Genomic DNA, 24,133 nt, shown 5'->3' with positions numbered 1-24,133 from the left:
GAAAGGTGCAAGGAGAAACAATGGTTCTACTAATCAAACCAGCACATCAATAGGAAAATTTGTGTTTAATCTGCCAAATATCCCAATAAGAAAACAATTACAGCGACTGAGTGTCTAGAATTGATGACTCACATCTCTATATCCTAGATACAACATTACAGAAACTATAGTGAAAAAACTCGAGAGAATCCCACAAAGAAGAGCTTTATCGACGAGAACCCACTCATGCACTCCATCTTTCGATCTTGGCTTTTCATCAGATTCCAATGCCTCAGGCTCATTATTTAGCGGGGAATTATTCTTCCGCTTCCTTAGTAACCATCCGACAAGGTCTTGGCTTCTCACTTCGTCTGGCTCTTTCCCGTTTGGTGTGAATGGAATGGTTTTGACATCATCAGTATGTTCGCAGCTACTTGTTAGTCCACAAGCACATGTTTCTGATTCCTTTGAACAACATGTCTCGTTCAAGTTGGAGCACGTTAGGATTTCCTTATTCTGATTCACACGTGTAGTTACATTTGTAGTCAGGATCTCAAGCACCTCTCCAAAAACGGACCATCTACCTACAGATGTTATCTTCACCATTGCAGAAGTTCCCAACATGCTTGCAGACCCAGCCACCAGCACCTGAATATACCCCTTCGTATGACCCACCTAAAGCAAAAGAGGTAATAAGTATGAGAAAGGAGATTCATTTCCTTGTTGAAGCATTATGGTTTGGAGATTGCATTCATCATATCAATCTTTAGTCGATGCAGGATGATCTTACCAAGTGACTTCCATCTGTTGCAATGTCGGTAATCCATATCCTCTCTATTTTGCCTTCCATTCCTACATATGGTGTAAATGACTCGAATACAGTTGTCAATTCTCGACTTCGTCTCTTCACTATGTTACTAGGGACCTTTTTCATCCTTGCAGCAGGTGTTCCTAGACCAGTTAACAAATTAGATGGTTTTTATCTCTGCATCTTCGAATTTTCACAAAACATTAATAAATACTCCCTCCGTCCGCAAATACGAGTCCCATTTTTCCATTTTAGTCTGTCCGCGAATAGGAGTCCCGATTCACTTTTACCATAAACGGTAATAAGGTCTCCCCTTCCACTAACTCATTCCCGTCACATTTCATTTAAAACTAATTATATACTAGTGGGACCCCTATTTCACTAACTTTTTTCCATCCAATTTTCTTAACATTTCTTAAAACCCGTGCAGCCAAGAAATGAGACTCCTAATTGCGGACGGAGGGAGTAGTACAAGAGAAGATGCCCAAGCATTTAAAAATTTGAGAAAACCTGTATTTTATTGCTACAAAACTAGATGTATCACTAACAAAAGTGCAGGAATCTTTAAATTCTTGATCGTCTGAAATAGAGTTGAACTCAAAGTCATGTTGGGTAAAGTTTCCAATTTCTAGTTCTAAGCATTTCCCCAAACTGAAGCCTTAGAATCCCATTCCAATTTCTTTATTTATATTACCTCAAATTTGTTGATTTTAGGTGTGTTATTATCATATTTTATTTGGTTTAGACAACAATAAAGCATGTGAGAGATAGAGAGAGCTTGATTCTGGTCTTCCTTAAAATAAGGATGTAAAAAGCCAAAAAAATGCGGCAAACTATTTCCCAAAAAACATAATACTTAAAAAGTTAAATTAATTTTGCTGCAACAGGCACAACTGACCAGGTCGAGGATAGAATTGTGATATGTGAACTTGAGGTAACTTGTACTCCTTGATGAGGTTAACTGTCTCCTCAAAATCCTCATCAGTTTCACCTACGAAAGAGAAGTATATAACATAAGTAACATAATTCTCGTGTTTCACTGGAGGAGTAACAAAATGGCAGAATAATATGGATAGATGGAAGAAAAATGACATACACCAAGTGTGAAAAGAGTCGAGCATCCAACAGAAAATTGAGGGAGAAACAATAAAATTCTCGGTGAGCTAATAAAAGAACATTTTTACAGGTAAATTAATGTCAATATTATTTTGGTCCCTCAGCTGACGTCACCATATCAATATGTAGCAGTATTTAAGTGCATGTATGGATGCAATCCCAACTATTAACTCAGAGCTAATAAACTTCCTGCAAGAATCAATTGTAGAAGTACCGATAGTAAAAGTGAAGAGAAAGGATATTCCAGAAAATACCAGGAAATCCACATATAATATCAGTTGCTATCTGCATTCCAGGGACCAGTTCAATCAATGTATCAACCACTTTCCTGAACTCGCCGACAGTATACTCACGGTTCATTGTCTGAAGACCAACATTAGAAAAAGGAAACAAAGACTACATCAAGTAATTGATGTCTAATGACATTTTCAAACTTTAAGCAATAAAGTAAGAAATAATTGAGAGACAACTAGTTTTCACATAAAAGGTTATCAGGGAATACTTACAGATAAAATGGCATCACTACCAGACTGAACTGGCACATGAAGAAAAGAATACACACATGGGTGGCGCAAAACTTCAGCTATTTCTTTCAAATGCTCTAAAATATAAGGAGGATTAGTCATTCCAATGCGGAGCATTGTGCTTCCATCTGACGGAAGCTCTGCCACTAAAGCATTGAGCAAAATTGGAAGATTGGCTCCAATATCACGACCTGCAAATTGACCAAGATAATATGAGCTCATTGAGCTGTCAAATATCATGTTTACATCATGTAAAAAATTCAAGTTCAAGTCGACATTTCTTGTAACATTACTCTAGACAAAGAAAACTGTATCAAGACATTATCCATATTTTAAAAACAGACATGAAGTTGTGGGGAGGACGATGAAACATTGAAGTTTCTTTTTCTTCCAATGATCAATTTCAATTTCCCATCATCACCTGATACTGATCAATTCTTTAAGCAAGGTTAAAGCGTTTCCAGACCGTCAAAGTGCAAATTATCCCCTTCATAGTATTTTGCATTCTATCCAGACAATCAAGTCATTAGTCACTAGCATACAAAGTAATGCTCCTACCATATGCTCCAGTGTCTTCGCTACTCAACCAGATCTCTTTTACTCCATCAGCTACAACAGCTCTAACACGTCCTGCCTGCAACAAAGTCAAATTGGGCAGAGTAAAATTTAATCAAAGAATAATTGAAATTTCAACAAATGTTTTCACTATTTCCCGTGAACTTACAAGGCTGTCAACTTTGTAGCTTCCAAGATGACCTCGAGCATGCTTGGTCTTGCAATAAGTGCAAGCACCTAAACAACCAACATTAATAGGGAGGATCTCAACAAACTTGTTTTTTCTTACCTGCAAAAAATTACAAAAAGGAGCTTAAGATATAAACTTATAGCTGAATACTATAAACTAAGTTGTTTTCAACACCAATACATACAATGGAAAGACCTAAAATTCACACCTTTGGTAGGTCAAGTGCCGGCAATGTCTTGCGAGTCAATAGTCGAACTTCGTAACCTTTCAGAGTCTCTTCAACGACCTCCACCACTCGATCAATTTGTTGAACTCCAACTATACTTACTCCTTCAAGCTCTTTTAAGTCTCGGCTACCTTGAGGCACACAACCAGCAACTACGAGGGGCTTTTGTGCATCTCTGCATTTGGTTATGAGTGTTTCCATGGCAGACTGACTAGGTGCTTTCACCGTACAACTGCATTTATACAAGTTGAAACAAATGATTCGTGAAGTGAAGATTATTACACTAGAAACACACACTATCAGCTATTGAACTTAAAAGCTAAATAGAACTGCAAACTCCAAGAGAGTAAGGTAGAAAAGCACTACAAGAAGGCTGTCTTTCAGGTTTAAATCACAATTTATTCAAAGGATTACATGTATAGCATCTACCACAACATCAATCTGACTAACAATTGACCATTGTGGATAGTAATTCATTTCAACTCCCTGACCAGTTACAGAATTAGGAGATCAAACCTATCCACACAACTACACACAAAACAGTAATTAAGTAAAAGACAGAATCCAAACATGTATGAATGACAAGAAGGGATCTCACGTGTTTATTAGCCATAGGTCTGCTTCATCTTGATTGTCACTCAAATTATACCCAAACGCTGAAAGCTGACCCGCCATATATTCACTATCACTCTGCAATAATGATCAACTTCAGCAAAAAATTTAAATTCCGAGGGACCTGCAGTTATAGATAACAAAAGTACAACAATACAGCAGCTCCAGGGATCTAATCTAACTTATATGGAATAACTCAATCATTCATCCAAAGAAGATCCTCAGCCATCAAACTAATATAAAAATAATATTAATATCAAGTGCACCTAGAATCTCCTAACAACAAGAGCTATATCACTAGATTATAGTAATATAAACACGAATTAGACACAACAGATCACATGAAATACATATAAGATAAACCTAATTCAACAAATACAAAAGGTTTACCTGATTATGCGAACATCCAAAAGTTTTCAAGTAGATTGTCTGTAACACCAAACAGCTCAATTAAAAATCATAGCAAATAAAAAATAAATTAACTAGAAAAAAACGTCGCGCATTCAAATACACACAAATATCTGAAGTCTCAACCTGCGTGCCAGGGATTTTGGCAGAAGTAGGGCTCTTCAATGAGTCCTGAAAAACGGTGCTCCTGGATTTAGACCTCGGCTTAACTCCGACAGCCGACGTCACCGAAAGCCGAAATCCCGGCGGCACTCCGCCGCCGCCTCCGGCCAACAAATCTTCAATGTCTTCCATTAGGTGAGTTGGTGTTAGGGGAGCGTCGAAAGAAATGTTCCGAGTTTTTAGCTGGAGTTTTATAGTTGGGCCTTAGTCCAATTATAATTGGGGAAGAAACTACATTATTGGGCCTAGATTATATTGGACTGACTAATATAAAGGGAGAGTACATGAAAATTATATGACTCGTTATTAACATAATATGTTATTAATAATTCAGTTATAATATTGATTAAAAAATTATTAAGAAATGAAAATTTTATAAGTTGATAATGTGCATTATCAATAAAATTCTCAAATTTTCAACTATTTTAAAATTAAAATTGCAACTGAATTAATTTTAAAATAAATAAATAAATTTAATTAACATAAGAAAAATTAAGTAAATTTTGAAGTCCATTAAATAAAGATTCAATCAAATTAAAATAAAAGTATAAAACTCCTAAATCAAAATGCATAATACAAGACCCAATGAACCAAAAATTTGTATAAAGATTTAATTAAAAAAATGTGGAGTATTACAAAACCTCTAAATGTGTTTTGTGTAATGTATATTAATTTCCTTACTTTTCCAATTTGTAGATACCCATACAATAAATGGGATATGTCTTTATCCGAAATTCATCGGGGATAAGCCAGTAGGTTCGCAAATAAATCCACATTGGCCCACAATATTTATTTTGGAAGACAAATATGTCAATGCGGCAAATTAGAATTTAAATATTATATATAGCTCATATAGTCATTCAATCGGTGTTCAGTTTGCTAAATTAAATTTAGACGAGATTTAATTTTAGTTTTTTCTCCATGGGAATATGGGATGGTTCAGCTATATATTTAATGGAGTATTATGACAGTACTAACATATACAGTAATTAATTTTAGCTTATGCATAATTATCACTTTAAGTGAAATAATGTCAAGTATCTCAAGTAATTCTAGCTACGCTAAAATACATCTACATAAATTATTGTACGATTAAGTGAAATCGATCGTATACTTAAAATTTCATGACAATAGATTCAATCATTAGATAGATTGATTATTAGTTTATGAATCTTGTTATAAGGTTTAATTTCAAACCAATTGAGTTACGAGTAAGTCGAGTCAAGGTAATTTAATATCGAGTGACCAAATGCAGAATTATTTATTTTAAATTTAAATTTAAATTTAAATTTAATAAAATAGAAAAGCAGGAAAAGGAAGGCCAACTCATCCGTTAAAGCGTACCTACCTACCGAATCCAACCCCATCTTTAACTACCTGTCTTTGTCATCAACTTGGTCAAGCTCAAGTGCAAGTGCCCTTCATCTGTTTGGTAAAATGCCTCCAAATTAATGGTATTCTCCTCCACCATTAAATATCCCCATTTTCTCTTCATCTTCAAGTCTCATCATCACCCCACCCACTCAATATATACATATCAAGAATCCATCAAGAACCTTACAGAAATTTCTTTAATTTTTGAATTAATCCATGGGGCGGTCGCCTTGTTGCGAGAAAGCTCACACCAACAAAGGTGCTTGGACTAAAGATGAAGATCAACGCCTCATCAATTACATACGAGCTCACGGCGAAGGCAATTGGCGCTCTCTCCCTAAATCTGCAGGTATTTTAGGGTTTATCACTCTACGATCATCAAAAAAGGGGAAAGGGGGAGGTGAATTGAATTTGTGGTTTTGATTTTTGTAGGATTGCTGAGGTGTGGAAAGAGCTGCAGATTGAGATGGATTAACTATCTGAGGCCTGATTTAAAAAGGGGGAATTTCAGCGAGGAAGAAGATGAGATTATAATCAAACTCCATAGTTTGTTGGGAAATAGGTATGCCGATTTATGATTAATTATCTGTTTTTGGATGAATAATTACCATTTTTAGGTTTTAAATTGTTGAATTTCTACTGCAGATGGTCTTTGATAGCAGGGAGATTGCCGGGAAGAACAGATAATGAAATCAAAAATTACTGGAACACTCACATCAAGCGGAAGCTCATTAGCAGTGGCGTCGATCCACAAACCCACCGTCCTCTCAATTCCGCCGCCGCCGCCGCGATAACTCAATTGGATTTCAGAAATTCGGCTCCTCCTCCTGCTCCTCCAGTGGCGCCGCCGTCAAAGGACAACTCTTCGTCGGCGCACGACACGAATTGCAACAGCACCACGACGGAGGAGTCTCAAGCGGCGCCGCAGCAGCAGCGGGAAGACAGCGGCGGCGATGTGGATTTGGAGCTGTCGATTGGGCTGCCTTCGCAGGCTAAGTATATGAAGAGTGCTTCTTTCAACTCGTCTTCTTCGGCAGAGTCGAAGTCGATCCACAAGTTCTTGTGGCCGGCGTCGGAGGAGGTGGTGGCGCCGCCCTCCTCCTCCATGTGCGTCTGTCGGACTCTGGGTTTTCAGAAGGGGCAGTTTGGTAATTGCCAATCTTGTAACGGATTATATAGATACTTATGATTTTATAATTATTCTATTGTAGAGTTTGTTTCCCATGTAAATTTAGATACTCTATTAATTAATGTTGCTTATTAAGTTTTGCATACAATTTAAAATATAGTACTAGTAGTATTCTTGCCCTGAAAATATGTTCGAATTCAAATTATAAATAACAAAAAAGATATTGCATAAATTAAACTAATAATCAATGAATTTCTACCTATATCATTTATTGAATAAAGGCACATTGTGACATTGGATAGAAGTGGGACATCATATTCTAAGGTCTCAAACCTTAATTCGCACTTATTTGACAAAAGTGATATGCGTTCAATTTTACTATCCATTCCACATTCAATGTGTTCAATTTACACATGCTTGTGTAAATTGGACTACTAATATAGTACAGTAATAACATTGCATACATGAAAACTTAATGGTTTATTATTGCGGGTTTTTCGACTCTTTCAAGGTTGCAGTGAGTCAAATTTATGTTAATACTACAAAATTAAACAGCTACCTAATTATTTTGATTAAACTCAATAATTATTATGTAGAAATAATATTATTTTTTTTCCTATTTCTCTAAGTACAGGTGTACGAATGTTAATGGTTTGTCTACCTAAACCATATGATTTGGTTAATTACAGGCCTTTATGATAGTAATTATTGTATGGTCGGTTTCAACCACATAAAAATATGAATAATTTTATATTCTATTGTATTGTACCCGTAGAAGAATAGTCTAATGTTGTTGTCAGGTGACGCGAGTATAAGAAATTAAACATAATAAAATACTAATTCTAACTTTTACCATAAGTTTATAACACTTCTTAAACGACACAATTAAATACAAAAAGCTAACTATTTAATAAATAGTCAAGGGAAGAATGATTAGAATAGACTATAGCTGCTAATTAGGAAGCTAAGACTAAACAAGTAATAAATCCTAAATTAGGTGGGAAAATAGTTAGTTTTCCGATTCCGTGAGTGTTATAATCACGTAAGCTTTTTATCAGTTTGTACTTTCACACGACATTGATGAATCGACGCTTTTACATTACCAAAACAATGGATAAGATGCATGCAAAAACAGATTTAGGAAATTGAGGTAATACTGTCTCGACATCGACCGGAAAAAAATTCCCTTTGCAGCGAGAGAATGAAACTCTAATTTTATTTCTCTCACTCTCTGATCTCTTTACGAAGTCATAGTCGAAAGAGTTATACATGAGTCGAGGTGGAATTGCCATGGAATCAGCTACAAATTAAAAGGTCAAATGCGGGTAGAGTTAGAGCATCTCCAATAGCACTGGACGTCAAATAGCCATCAAATAGCCTTCACACTGCCACATCATCAGCACTACAATTCTCCTGCCACATCAGCTTGCCACATCAACTGGACATCAAATAGCCCTCACATAGCCTTCACACTACCTATCCACATCACTAATAACAATTATATAATTTAATTTACACTCGTATCAACATACGGAATTTAATTTACGAGACAAATACAGGAAATTCGAATAATACTATTAAAATTTAGAAAGTACATTAATTTTAAAAAAAAGTACAATAATTTTAAAAAAGTACAAAAATTAAAAAGTACAATTAAAAAAGTACAATATTTCTATATGGAAACATAAAACATTCAAGGATGTCTCTATAAAAGAGAGACAACCTAGAATGATTTTTGTCCCACATCGAATGTGAAACATAAAACATTCAAGGATGTCTCTATAAAAGAGAGACTACCTAGAGTGGTTTTTGTCCCACATCGAATGTGGAACATAAAACATTCAAGGATGTCTCTATAAAAGAGAGACAACCTAGAGTGGTTTTTATCCCACATCGAATGTGGAACATAAAACATTCAAGGATGTCTCTATAAAAGAGAGACTACCTAGAGTGGTTTTTGTCCCACATCGAATGTGGAACATAAAACATTCAAGGATGTCTCTATAAAAGAGAGACAACCTAGAATGGTTTCATAATTCGCAAGCCCATTAAATATATATGGGCTATTACGAATTTCTTGTATAAATTTATTTGTAAAAATTGTTTTTAAATATTAAAAACAATTTTTATAAATAAATAGTATTTTTAAATTTTTTTTTAAATTCGAATTTTTAAAATTTGAATTTAAAAAAAAAATTTAAATCCGACGCCGGTTTGGCGCCGATCCGGGACTCACAATGGCGCCCGTGAGGATCGGCGTCGGAACCGGCGTCAGCGCGGGAATCGGCATGGCGACGCCGATTTTGACGCCGATTTCGCCGACGCCGGTTCCAATGGTTCGGCGTCAAACCGGCGTCGGCGAAAAATCGGCGTCGCGGTGGTGACGCCGGTTATTGGAGATGCTCTTATAGACCCCGGTGAGATAATGATGGGTCGATCAATGCCGCCTAATCTCACCTACGTCTAGGAGCGGATGAAGAAAAAAACTTATTAAGAGCTTTATTGACACTACTTTTTTTTACAATTGAATATATGTATATTAAAAATAATATATCATGGAAAAAAATCGTATCAATAATATATTCGATATATTTCAATACTAAGCAAGTACTCCATAATACATTAATCGAGCTTAAAACTATGTTTATACGTACCTTTACTTTTAATTTATTCTACATTAAAATCTTTATTTTCTTCTTTCATCAAACCAATCTTGACATTCTTTTTTTTTTTCTTTCTCTCTAATTTCTTTGACATCCTTTTTTTTTCTTTCTTTCTCTAATTTTAGGTCATCTTAATCCTTTAAAATTATTGCGTTACAAAATATAAAGGCAAAGATTATATTGTCATTCTACCTTTATTGCGTATAAAATGGATCCACGTCATTAGAAAATAAAACTTATCAAAAATAAAAGTGTACACTTATTTTAGGAAACGATCCAAAATGGCAATCCAAAATGGCAAACGTGAATAATTTTTTGGAAACAAAGTGAGTACTAGTATTTTGATGTGGTAACAGAGTTACATGTATAGTCTGATTCATCAAATTTGTTTACTTTGACCATATTTGAGTAAGATAGTAACATTGTTTCTATAGTCTAGAAGAGGTATTTTGTTTGACGTAGCACGAAATCTGTGTTATATATTACTGGTATTATATGTTAGAGTGAATATTAACACACTTAACAATTACAGTCCAAAAGACCGTCTGCCATATGCCAACTCAAGAATTCAGAGATTTTGACTTTCAATAAAATTTTGTTTAGTAATTGGTGTTCAAGAATATTGACTCAAGGTTTAAGAATAAATCTTATACAGTACCACAAATAAAAAATGGTGCATTTTAAAATATTATAGTAATATGGAGTATTTATGCCAGTGCAGTCCGCAACCCGTAGATTAGTCCAAATAGCCCGCCAAATTTATAGGTTCCGATTAGCCCCCAACCCGATGGGTTGGACTTAGGTACAACTACTGTCTATTATTTATTCATATTGGCACATAATTTGACATTTCACTAATTATTTTTTAAAATAAAAAACTATAAAAAATATTCAATTTTATAGTAAATATACCTGCAAATTAGTACAAGCTAAATTTAAAACTAACCTTTTTAGTAATTATTATGAAACCTACGTGTATTTTTTGAAGTGAGTTTTGATTTAAAGATTTTTGTTATACATTATGATGTCATAATAGATATCAATAACGCAAAAGTTAGATACTAATACAAGCAAATTAAACTCTAAAGCTCAACAAAATAAGGTCCATGGTCTAATTTTACCAAACTAATAAAAATTACTAGATTCCTCTTATGTAAAACGAAAAAAAATGATTCACATATCATATTCCTCCAATTAATTTACACACAGATATAAAAGTATTTACATATGATCTTATATACTAATGCTCTAATTTAGTCCACATTAATATTATTTAGTTATTTTTATATATTTATTATTTCTAATACCTTAAAAGTAGTAGTAACACTATTAATTATGTAGATCAATTAAAATCCAAAGCTCAATTTGGTTGTTTTTTAATGACATAAATAAAAATTTGATTTGCATGTTATTTGTAAAATCAATAGCATCAGTGATATTCAAGGTATTAGAATTAAAGAAAATGTATAAAATAATATTAATAATGCTAAACATAGATTAAACAAAAATGATAATCACATCATATGATGCCTAGCATAATATTTTTTTATAGTACTAGTATATAATATTGTATATATACCTAAAACAACATGATACGCCAAATAATGGAACTAAAACCCTTAATTAATGGTGTTATGATAATGACCTATAACTTATAAGAGATAATTTCCATAAAATAATACTCCCTCCATCCGCCATTAGAAGTCCCGGTCACTTTTGTGCACTTATTTTATAAAAATGATAATAAGTAGTTAAAGTGTAGAAATGGTAAAGTAAGAGAGAGAATAATGTTAAGAAGAAGAGTCTTCTTAACATTATTCTCTCTCTTACTTTACCATTTCTACACTTTAATTATTTATTATCATTTTTATAAAATAAGTGAACAAAAGTGACCGGGACTCCTAATGGCGGACGGAGGGAGTAGTCCGTTTAGTTGTGTGTTAAATATTTCTAGGTTCGAAATAATATAAAATTAATAACATGTGACGTGTTTGGATGGTAGGTAACCTGTTCGGTTAAAAAGATAATAGCATTTAATTTTAGGGGGAAAAAGATGATAAAAAGCAACAGTTTGTTAGTTATAGGTAGGTGGATGAGGATCTCAACATCATGTGAGTGCCACCAAATAATTCTAGGCCAGCCAAACAATGCCTTTCCTTTTTTTAGTTTTTGAAAGATTAATCCAACTAGCTAAATGTAGTTATAATTAAAAAAAGTCATAGTTTTTCCTTCCTTAAAGTTTCTTCTTTAAACGTTTTAATTGCCGACTTTTCCAATATGTATGTATATTTGTCTGAGAATTTCTCATCGTATAATTGAGTCAATATTTGAATATAAAATTATAAAGTAGTATTTTACTACTTTAATTTTATTGATACTTGAAATTTTGTTTGAATTTTTTAAAGATTTACATCCATGCGCATCCGATCTTTTGAGATCCATCATCCACACACATTAGAAAAATAGTCTCAAGTTTACCAATTGAGATGTGTTTCACTACCAACATCGTCTCTAGTTTTTTGTTGGCGGATAAATGACTAAGTTTGATCAAAGTTCTAGGCATTAGTAAATCCAACCATTGGAGATTGGTTGGTATTTCACAAAAAAAGAGGAGGTTCATGCAAGTAATTTGCTAACAAATCCACTTCCCAAAAGATACAAAACGCAAGAGATGATTAGTTACAAATGTATCATAAAATGGGTTGAGATTATTTGCTGTTAATCCACTCCACTTACCCATTTTTAATCCGCAATTCCTATCCACCTAATAAAGCATGTCCTTATACAAATATGTATCCATATATATATACGTTTATAAATTAATTTGCGCAAATCGAAAGCTGGAAATAGGTAATAAATATTAAAAAGTAGGCAGATACTCACATGGTTACACCAAACCAATATACTTTGCTGTGACCTTAAGCCTCTAAGCCATGTGCCAATTATTTTCCTGTCACATAATTAATTAAGTCCTTTTCCATGGGCCTTATTATTCTATCAGCTCTAAAATCCTTATACAAAATTCCTACTCCGTATCTTAAAATAAGTAGTATAACGGTAATCCTGTTTTCATCCATGCAATCAGACTTTGTATCATAGGATTTCTTTTTTTCTTTTTTCATGGTGATTCTGATAGAAAATTATATACGAAAAAAAAAGAATGACGTTGAAAATAAAATGCTTAAAGAATCTATGTTTGAATAACTTTCTCTCAATTGTTACATAGCATTTTATAGATCCAAATCTAACTATACATAAAATATTGTTGAAATCGGCGATCTACGTTTAGAGTAGATGACCGTAGTATATTCATTTTCTTAAATCAGATTCCCGGGGAGTAAGAAATAAATTTACATCATTCTCTCTCTTACTTTACTTTTTTTATACTTTAACTATTTATTACTCTCTCCGTCCCACAATAGGAGTCACATTTGATGTGGGCACGAGTTTTAAAAAATATAAAGAATAGTGAGTTGAAAAAGTTAGCGGAATATGAGGTTCACTTTTTTATGTTGGTTTTATATAATAAAATGTGAGTGAAGTGGGTTAACGGAATGTGAGATCTATTTACCATTTATAGTAAAAGTGAAATGTGACTCTTATTGTGGGACGGACCAAAATGGCAAATGTGACTCTTATTGTCTTAGTATACGAACCGTTATACTTCACTGTAGGTCATATATACTTCACTATAGGACATGTTTTTACTTCACTATAAAAAAATATTCACTTCATGGTTTCTTACTATTCTTAGTATAAGTCATATAATTATGCATGTAGTATTGTGTTTATAGTTAATTGTATTATTGGCTTTGTAGTGAACCGTATATTAACTACTCATATTGTGTTTAAAGTGAATTGTATCACTGGCTTTACAGTGAACTGTGTATTATGTTTATAGTGAATTGTATTTTGAACTATATATTGTGTTTAAAGTGAACTATATTAACTTTATAGTGATACATATATTATATTTATAGTGAACTAAGCTTATGTAAGTTTGCTACAAAATAAAACACACTTACAATGAACTAAAACTTATACGCACCGAATAAAAAACAAGTTTACAATGAAATAAAACTGACTTACAGTGAACTAAAACATGTACGCATTGAATTAAACATAAGAAAAAAGTGAACTAAAAACATGCTACAAATGAAATAAATAATATATTGTGAACTAAATACTCCATGCTAAACAAGGTAGTGATAAAATGCAAACTATACAAACTTCAAACTATGATCTGGACCGTTAGAAAATGTCGACAAATGACAAAATTTTAGCAACAAAAAAGGTTTAACACATTGTCAACACAACATCAATTGTTGTCATTGTGTTGACATTTTTTTTGATGAAATTTTGTCATCTGTTGATATTTTTTAATGGTCCAGATCACAGTTTGAAGTTTGTACATTATATAGAATTTGCATTTATTACATCCTATGCTAAACCTGTATGAATGTGAAGTATTTTGTGTTTACAGTGACCTGTATTGTGTTTACCGTGAACTATATTGTGTTTACCGTGAACTATATTGTGAAGTATATTATGTTTAAAGTGAACTAAACACAGGTAAGAAGTGAAATTAAAACGAGTTTGCAACTCATCTAATAGTCGAAAATTGCCTTTAGATTAATTCTCTTCATCCTCTCTTGATGATGAATACAACATGTTTATTCGACCCATACAACTTAATTGTTACAACAATAATCAATTGCTTTCCTTCATATTGAGTCTCTTCATCCTCTCCCAACAACAAGAGAAGACAACGAAAGCATGGTATGTTGATAGCTCTAAAGCCATGTTTGGTTGCTAGGATTCTGTCTGGGAAAGTAATTTGATTCCTTCAATTTTAAATTCTTGGATTTGTTTCGGTTTTTAATCAAACTGGGAAAGTAATCAGAATTCCGAGAATAATGAAAGTTAGTAGTACAACTTTTCAGGATTCTGAATCCTAACTTTTCTTAGTTATTTTTTTTTCTCAGTTTTAGGATTCTTATATATTTAATGCAATATATTATTATTATTATTATTAATTATAATGTTTTAAAAATAATTTAAAATTATAAATTATACTTAATTTCATTATAATAAATAACTATAATTAAAATTATCATAATTATAACTACATTATCATAATAATGATTAATAATTTATTAAATAATTAAAATATAATTATATAATATAAATCGTATAATAATAAATAATACTTTATCCGTCCCACAAGAATATGCACTCTTTCCTTTTTAGTCTGTCCCACAAGAATATGCAATTTCCAATTTTGGAAATTCTTTTCTCTCTAATAAGAGCATCCGCAATGACGAACTTCCCACCGGACGCCGGATGTCCACCATTAGGTGCAAGAAGGCGGACGCGGACTTCCCCCAGCGGACGTGAGGTATCCGCGGGCTTCCGGCGACGTCCGTCGTGACGTCCGCCATTGCGGTGCCACGACGGACGTCCCGACTTTTGATTTTTTAAATAATTATGTATGTTTTTTACTATTTAAATAAAATCGTTGCATTTTCCCCGTATCCGTGCCAAAATTTTAATTCCTTAAATTGTATATTTATGAATTTGTGAAATTTTTTTATTGTGGATGTCCTTGGGGATGTCCGCCATTGTGCAGTGGGATGTTCTTATGACGTGGCAGTGCAGTGGGATGTCCTTATGACGTGGCATGAGGTGTTTTTGAGCATCCGCAATGGCGTCCGTCCCGGCGGACATCCGCCATTGTGCAAAGGTGACGCGGATATGGACGTTTGTTGCGGACACCGAAGTTCCGCGGCGTTCCCGGGACGTCCGTCGCGACGTCCTTGCGGACGTCCGCCATTGCGTTGACTCCACGGACGTCCGCGCGGACGTTCCGATTATTTTATATTTTTTTTTCAAAAATTCTATAAATACGGCTCGTTGAATTTCATTTCATTCGCACCACTTGTATTAACGAGTATCTCTCTCTACGTCTCTTTTATATATCCAGAATGGCTGGTAGTGGTAGTGGTAGTGGTTTTGGTGCGGGCGGTAGCGGTGCGGGTGGTAGTGGTGGGGGTATGATGACATTATGAGGCGAATTCATGCACGTGTGCGGGAGGCAGCGGAGAGGGAGATACAGGTGGCCTTGGCGCTGACGGTACCTCGACCCATCCATCGTCGATCTATAGTACCCCAGGACCACCGTGTTGCACACCGTCGGTTGTACAATGATTACTTCGCTCCGGAGCCGCGATTTGGGGAGAACGTGTTCCAGAGACATTTTAGGATGCATCATCCGCACTTTCTGCGTATCGTGGGCGTTTTAGAGCGTCGACACGTGTATTTCAGGGTGCGGGAGGATGCGGCTGGTAAACCCGGTCACACGCCGATTCAGAAGTGCACTGCCGCAATAAGACAGCTGGCATATGGAGGCACAGCCGACATGTTTGATGAGTACCTCCACATCGGCGAGACGACTGCCCGTGCCCGCGATTGCCTTAAGTATTTTTGTCAGGGCGTTAGGGAGATATTCAGGGATAAGTATCTTCGGAAACCTACCCCCGAAGATTGTCAGGCCCTGCTGGATATGCACGGGACTCAGCACGGGTTTCCGGGGATGCTAGGCAGCATAGATTGTATGCATTGGGAGTGGAAAAACTACCCCGCTGCCGGGAAAGGGGTGTACACTACGGGTTTCAAGGGCAAGAATCCCACGATGATCCTTGAAGCGGTAGCTGACTACCGGCTATGGATTTGACATGCCTATTTTGGAGTAGCCGTGTCGAACAACGACATCAACGTCCTCCAGTCGTCGCCCCTTTTCAACGACCAATGCATGGGTGTCGGTCCGACCGTCAATTTCATCGCCAACGGCAACCAGCTCAACATGAGCTATTATTTGCCTGATGGGATATACCCTATGTGGCCCGTCTTTGTGAAGACGATCAGATGCCCAACAGAAGAAAAGAAGGTATATTTTGCGGGTCGTCAGGAGGCAGCGCGCAAGGATGTGGAGCGGACATTTGGTGTGCTCCAGAGTCGATGGGCGGCAGTGAAGGGTCCATCACGGCTGTGGTATGCTGAGAGCATCGCTGATATCATGTACGCATGTATTATCATGCATAACATGATTGTCGAAGATGAAGGTCTAGCACTGACTGATTGGGCCAATGATGATGCTAATGCTGCGGGTCCAAGCCACGGCGTTGCCACCGACAATGTACGTATGGGTATACCCCATGACGAGGTCGAACGAGTCCGTGCATTTGCCGACATGCGCCAAAAATAAGCTCATATTCGACTCCAGAACGATATAATTGAAGAAGTATGGCAGCGAATGGGTCGTCGTAGATGAAATTTTATTTGTTGCAATGTACTTTTTTTAGTTTTTTTTTAAATGTACCTTTCTTTTTTTTATTTAATGAAATTTTTATTCCGTAATCGTTCCATAAATTTAATTCCATAAATTATTTAATTTGGTGAGTTTGTGAATTTTTATTAATGTGGAAAGTCCGTCGGGATGTCCTTGGGGATGTTTTTGGATGTCCGTGGGGACTGTGCAGTGGGAAGTCTTTATGACGTGACAGGAGGTGTTTTTGGATGTCCGCGGGGATGTCCGCCGGGACATCCGCACCACTGAGGATGCTCTTGGGAAGTCCGCCGGGACATCCGCACCATTGCAGATGCTCTAAGGTGGGACCCATTTTCTACTAATAATACTTTAATTAATTCTTCTCTCTACCCCTCTCTTACTTTACCAATTTTGCATTAAAACTCGTGTCGAACCCAAAGTGCATATTCTTTGGGGACGAATGGAGTAATTATTATTTTATAATTTAATAATTAATCAATAAAATAGCAGTGAAATTTAAATTATAAAATTTATTTAATTATAATAGCCGTAAATTTATTATTGTTATTATTATTATTATTATTTATAATATAGTACTCCATATAACTCTAAATACAATTATATTATTATATATTATGATGGATGATCCATTTTTAAACTATCCATCGCAATAAGAAATATAATAATATAATAATTATTATTATTAGTAATTAATAATCTATTAAAATTTTTATATTATTAGTATTTTTTATTTATAAAAAATAATAAGTACTATATTATTAGTTTGGTGTTTAGATCAAACATCAAATTTAAAATCTTGATATTTTCCAAACACGGGAAAGTAAAGTTATTAGTAATCATATTCCTGGAATTCATTTTCTCAGGAATCATTTTCCTTACCAACTTTACTTTTCTGTCAACGAAATTTGACCTAGGGGGCAACTTGAAGCAGCGTTCCTCCTGCAAAGCTGAACTCCGATGATGACGAATCAGATTCGAAGACGAAGTATGCTGCATCTGGAATTGGGATCAAGTCCACTGGTCGAGAACACGATAGAATATCGACAAAATTCTTTGCGATCCAGGCAGAATTGAATAGAATTACCCCGACCTCCCGCCACGGTCTGTGCTATTTATGTTTCTGGTTGGGTGTTGAGTAGTGTCTTTGGTAGTTAACCCGCGGCCATCTCTAGCCCGTCCTTCTTAACTATCTGATTCGCAGGCACGTGAGGATGAACTTTTAGTATTTTTTTTCACATGACCTCAACATTTTCTTGCATTAGCATGTTTCTCAACAAATATGACCATGAAAGCCCCGTCCCAAGTTTGCGATCTAATGAAAAATCTTACCTCTTGCTGAGGTGATATTCCCCGTTCGGACAACAGACTTATGGCCTTGTCCCCTATAACCTTCAGATTCATAATCCTTAAATTTAGAGTTTGCTGCCAATTTTTGTGAAGCTCCTTTACATAAACTAGTTACTCTTTTAGCTAGATGCAGCGGAACCATATACTCCATCCTAGCAATTTCTAAAAAAAATAATCAAATTAGATATTATTGAGTTAAATTAAAAGAACTGAATGAAAGAAAGTTAAAGAATAAAAGTAATTAAATTCTCACAAACTTAAAATTTGGTATAAAAACATGAATTTAAACCTTACAGCATCTCCAATGGTAATAGTCCAGCCACAAACTCCTCTTGTCACATCATCAAGACAAACAACTGGACAATCAATAGGCTAGCAATATGCTAGCCACATTAAACAAAATTATAAAAAATAAATAATTAACAATCACACAAAATACGGAATTAAATTTACGACACAGATACGGGAAAATTCAATAATAATAGTAAAATTTAAAAAATTACATTAATTAAAAAAATTACATTAATTTTTTTAAAAAAACCCCTCTTCCACACACGAGCCCCCGCCTCCGCCTCGCTCCTCGTGGCCGTCGCCGTCGTCGCCGCCGCTGTCGCCGCTATCCGGGACCCCCAAATCTGCTGCATCTGAGCCCGCGTCTGAGCCCCCCAACTGTGCCGAGGCGGCATCCAAATCGACCCGCATACTCTCGAGCATTGAGTGAAGAAACCTCTTCTCCACGGGGTCAGTTGCCGCCCTCCATTCAGCTAAGATCTTGTGCATCTGAGCTCGCGTTTGTTGACGCGCGAAGAAGGCGAGCTCGGTTGGCGACTTGCCAACAGGGGGGATGCCGACTGGACCTCCTGGGACCCCTGGACGACCCCCCTCGCTACTCGTTGCGCCCGCCTTTGACCAACCGGGCGAGTGCGGTGAGTAAACGATGGAGGGGACGGGAACTCCTGAACATCCTCGGAGAGGTCGTGGGAACCGCCGCTGCTGCCGCTGTAATCACCGGCATAGTTCAGTCGCTGCTTCTTCGGCCAGCCAGCATCGACACCTGCCCGAAACTTCTCGGAGTCCATCAGCACCTCATAGCAGTTCCTGTAGGTGAACTCCTTATAAAGCCCGGGCATGGGGAAGGCTTTCTCCACTATCCTCCTGCAGTCCTCGTCAGTTTGGCCACTGGTCTGCATGCGGAGGGCGTTGGTGTACAAGCCCGAAAATCGGAAGAACGCAGCCCTGATTCGGTCCCACCCCTTCCGGCACTCCTCCCCGCTGTGTGGCCTCCCCTCTGGGCAAAATGCCTTGTAGGTTGCTGATATTTTAGCCCACAAGTTGACGATCCTCTAATTGTTCGAATGGAGGGGATAATCGCAAACACTCACCCAAGCCTTGGACAGCGCGACGTTCTCCGCATCCGTCCACTTCCTCCGTGCCGAGCTGTCGTCATCAGCCAGCTGCGATGACTCGCCGACCACCCTTTTGCCCTTCTTCTTCTTTGGTGCGCCTCGACCCCGCCCTACTTCCCCCCGTTTGAACAGGAGTGTCCGCACCCTCGAGATCTATCCCCAACTCCTCTAAGGAGAAAGTCTCACACCCAGTGAACTACGTCTCCGATGGGGTCAATGTGTGGGAAGAAGCAGTAAAAATATCAAGACAGGGGCGATAGACATTGTCCCCCCCCCCCCGGCGTCCCCTGCATCCCCGGCTGCCCACCCCGGCATCATCTACATCCCGGGTTGCATCCCCGGTACCCCCTGCCCGCCCTGCATCCCTTGCCATCCCGACATACTACCCCCGGCTGCCATCCCGGGCATCATCTGCTGCCAAGGGTACATGTTGTAGTACCCGGCCATCGGACCCCATCCACCTCCCACGGGTACCGTGGGAGTTTGAGACCCGCTCGTCATTGGAGTAGACTCGTTGTTGTTCTCCATTTTGCTTTATTGCTCTTGTACAGAAATTAAGTGAGAGAGAAAACTCGTTAAAACAAGCGGTGCGAATGAAAATGACGTGCAAATCGCGTATATATAGTGTTTCGAAAATTAAAAAAAAGTGTTGGTCGATCGCTCGCCGATCGCCCGCCTACAATGGCGGCCAGCCGATAGGCGAGCGCTCAAAAATCGGCGTGCGCTCGCCGAAATTCTCGCCGTTTTACCGCTCGCCGCCTACAATGGTTCGGCTAGTAGACCGACCAGCGCCGGGAATCGGCTAGCCGGTCCGCTAGCCTCCATTGGAGATGCTCTTACGAATTTCGAAGTGTTCATTTCAATTTGAATGAAAAGCTGAATTCATGGAAATTCACTAATAAGCCTAACTTTAAGATTTTTGTATCAAAATTTTAAGTTAGTAGCAAATACTCATATTTCAATAAAAAAATATAATTTTAGAGACTAATACTAACCCTTAATTTATAACCATTTCACTAATTTCCAAAGAGTTTATATAGATTTCTCGAATAAGCAAAGTAAAAAATAAGTATAAAAAATAAAGTGAAAATAGTCGAGGTAGTAAAAAATACTTAAACCTACTATGTAAACCCCTCGAGTCTCAACATCTGCTTTTCTACTTTGCGGAAAACCATTTCAACAGCCAAACCCAAATACAGAGCAGAGTAATCCCACAAATTCAACAACGGATATATACATATCCACAGTTTGGATTCGGTGTGAGATGCACCAAAGTGATGCAGAAGTTTTTTCGCAGGACGCCCGCTGCCGCCCCAATTTCAATCGCCAATAACACCATTCCTCTCTCTCTAGGTTTCAGCGGCGCCCCACGGGGAATTACCAGGAAAATGTCGTGTCTCGGCCAGCCCACCCCCCTTCACCACCCGAGAAACCCTTATTCGTCCGCCGCGGTGTGTGGCCTCAAATTGACGAAATTGCCCACCTGCAGCTGCTCCGTCGACAACAGCAGCAGAAATACGGCGCCGCTGAGGGCGTGGGTGGTATTGAAGGAGAGCAATAGGTATAGTGGATTGGGCGGCGGGTCCCACAGGGCGGCGTGGTTCTCAACCCTAGCCGGTAAGTCGATCAAAGGCGGCGAATTCGCGGTTGCCGACGAAAATGCGGAGGAGGAGAAGCGCTTGCAGAGGAGGAGGAGTGGGGGAGGCGGCGGTGGCGCAGTGGTGGTGGGGAGCCCGGATTTGCTGACAATTCCTGGTGTTGGACCTAGGAATTTGAGGAAGCTGGTGGAGAATGGGTTTGAGGGAGTGGCTCAGCTCAAGCAGCTCTATAAAGATAAGGTATATTTAATCGATTATTTAATTACAGTTGTTTAGGTTTTGGAATTTCTGAGCTCCGGTTTAGTAGGTTTAGAATGCTGGTGAAATTTGAAAAAGAGATGAGCATTGTAGCAATCTGCGGTTTTGATGCCTTTGAAGCGGTGTTAATTGCTAGATTAGTAAGTGTTATGATTGTTTATTGCATGAGATTGTGTATTTTGAGTATGTCATGAATCATGATTAGCTATGACAGAAATATTTGACGTTCATGTTGGATTCTTCTGGATATGATTTTGATATAGCTTGCAATAACTGAACGAGGTCGCATTTTTGAAGTATCGAGTGTATATATCAAACTTTTGTATGTAGCCTGAATTTAACAAATAACATGCTCTTGTTATGGTGCAGTTTTTTGGTAAATCTAGTGAGAAAATGGTGGAGTTCTTACAGAGCTCAGTGGGGATCATACACAAGAACCATGCTGAGAGCATAACTATATTTATCAAAGAGAGTGTGGATGAAGAGCTCAAGGAAAGCATTAAACCTAGTCAGAAGAAGCGGATCACTTTATGTGTAGAAGGAAATATCAGTGTGGGAAAGACTACATTCTTGCAGAGAATAGCTAATGAAACCCTAGAGCTTAGAGATCTTGTGGAGATTGTTCCCGAACCAGTTGACAAGTGGCAGAATGTCGGTCCTGACCACTTCAACATATTGGATGCATTTTATGCTGAACCAGAGAGATACGCGTATACCTTCCAGAACTATGTGTTTGTAACAAGAGTTATGCAGGAGAGAGAATCATGTGGCGGTATGAAGCCCCTGAGACTCATGGAACGGAGTGTCTTCAGTGATAGAATGGTAAACCAATAAATTCCTCTCCATTTGGCCTTGATGACTATATAAATTCCCTATTTCTTGATTTTATTAGAAATATTATTTGTTTAATGATGCTTTTTATGGAATATTATTGAACAACAAAGGAGAAGCCTGCAACCTATTTAGTAGTCTAATTTTTTATGCAAAAACCAAGATATTTGTCTAATTTAATGAATCAATACTAGGAAGCCTTCTTGGTTCATCTTCACTAATATTGGATTAGCATTGTATATTTTCTGGATCGATTTCCTTAAATGAAGGTCTTTGTGAGAGCTGTTCATGAGGCGAAGTGGATGAATGAGATGGAAATTAGCATTTACGATTCATGGTTTGATCCTGTTGTTTCAAGTTTGCCTGGACTTATTCCTGATGGATTCATTTATCTGAGAGCAAGCCCCGACACTTGCCACAAGCGCATGATGCTGCGTAAGAGAGCAGAGGAAGGCGGAGTCTCTTTGGACTACCTGAGGGACTTGCATGAGAAACACGAAAGCTGGCTTTTCCCATTTGAGAGTGGGAATCACGGTGTTCTATCAGTGAGTCAGCTACCCAGGGATGATGATTGGTCTTTACATCCCCACATTAAAGACCGCGTTTTTTATTTGAATGGTGATCATATGCACTCAAGCATCCAAAAGGTACAAACCGTTATATGCTCTTGCAAAATTATTCCAGGATATTTTTCTTCAATTTTATCACTTGTCCTTATTTTGCCTCTTTTTAACGGAGGTGCAGGTTCCTGCTTTGGTTCTCGACTGTGAACCAGACATTGATTTTAGCAGAGACATAGAAGCCAAGCAAGAGTACGTTAACTTCTACCGTTTCTTGAGAGTTTTATTCTATAATAGATTAATCTATTCCAGATCAAGCTCTGGTCCATTCCTTTACTTAATCACATATCGAAATCAATTCCATGTCTTACTTCTTCATACATGTTTTTCTTTTAAAGATATGCTTGCCAAGTTGCTGAGTTCTTCGAGTTTGTCAAGAAAAAGAAAGAAGTTTCTGATTCAGTCGTAGGAGAAGACACACGGACTAGCAACCAACCTTCGATGCTGCTGCCCCATAATGGAAATCTGTGGATGCCGGAGCAGCAGCCTTTTCCAGGGTCTGCCGATGAATTTAGGAAAGCTATGTCGTTTATGCCTCAATAAGGCAGGTGGAAATTCTCTTATCCGTCGTCTGACAGATTTTCCGACCACCTATGTAGAAAGTGATGGCCTTTTAGTTTATCCTCGTGTAAAAAGAGTAGATGTCTTGTAAATCTGTTAGCTAACAGCTCTCGAGAGATGTTGAGAGTTGATTTTGTGAATTATAGGTTGCTTTCCTTTTGTGGAAGCTGGCTTCTTGAATTTGAGAAAAACGCTCTCTCTATCGTTTGGGGTTTTCTTGGTGAAGTTTTTCATTAGGGGCTAGTATATTTATTACTCCCTCCGTCCAAAAAATGGATTAATTTTACTATGTTGAGGTTACCAACAAAACTAGACTAAAAATAAAAAGTCTTCAATCAATATTAACCGTATACATCATTCTAAATATGGACCCTACAATCCACTAACACTCATTCTATTACCTTTTTTCTCCCCTTCT

The 24,133-nt window shown here is 37.3% G+C and overlaps 3 protein-coding genes across 3 annotated transcripts; 2 read left to right on the top strand and 1 right to left on the bottom strand.

Annotated features, from left to right (window-relative positions):
* Positions 1-27: 27 nt before the first annotated feature.
* On the bottom strand, positions 28-4,741 carry LOC121805796 (threonylcarbamoyladenosine tRNA methylthiotransferase-like). The gene is made up of 11 exons (XM_042205799.1): positions 4,545-4,741; positions 4,401-4,439; positions 3,997-4,088; positions 3,381-3,630; positions 3,152-3,271; positions 2,986-3,061; positions 2,410-2,618; positions 2,158-2,266; positions 1,686-1,778; positions 770-930; positions 28-654 (listed from the first exon to the last, which is right to left on the bottom strand). Exons 1-11 carry the CDS (start codon positions 4,710-4,712, stop codon positions 115-117), a joined length of 1,857 nt encoding a protein of 618 aa, XP_042061733.1. The 5' UTR covers positions 4,713-4,741; the 3' UTR covers positions 28-114.
* A 1,251-nt stretch (positions 4,742-5,992) lies between these two features.
* LOC121805433 (myb-related protein 330-like) lies at positions 5,993-7,218 on the top strand. Its single transcript, XM_042205282.1, has 3 exons — positions 5,993-6,303; positions 6,387-6,516; positions 6,600-7,218. The coding sequence occupies exons 1-3, from the start codon at positions 6,171-6,173 to the stop codon at positions 7,141-7,143; spliced, it is 807 nt and encodes a 268-aa protein (XP_042061216.1). The 5' UTR covers positions 5,993-6,170; the 3' UTR covers positions 7,144-7,218.
* A 13,774-nt stretch (positions 7,219-20,992) lies between these two features.
* LOC121804953 lies at positions 20,993-23,917 on the top strand. The gene is made up of 5 exons (XM_042204683.1): positions 20,993-21,685; positions 22,073-22,525; positions 22,804-23,181; positions 23,279-23,346; positions 23,493-23,917. Exons 1-5 carry the CDS (start codon positions 21,125-21,127, stop codon positions 23,695-23,697), a joined length of 1,665 nt encoding a protein of 554 aa, XP_042060617.1. The 5' UTR covers positions 20,993-21,124; the 3' UTR covers positions 23,698-23,917.
* Positions 23,918-24,133: the final 216 nt, after the last annotated feature.

The sequence above is a fragment of the Salvia splendens genome, chromosome 5 (genome assembly GCF_004379255.2).
Source record: "Salvia splendens isolate huo1 chromosome 5, SspV2, whole genome shotgun sequence".
In the NCBI taxonomy this organism is placed as follows: Eukaryota; Viridiplantae; Streptophyta; class Magnoliopsida; order Lamiales; family Lamiaceae; genus Salvia; species Salvia splendens.
Note: the sequence above shows the minus strand (reverse complement) of the source record. Positions and strands in the feature narration are given on the sequence as shown.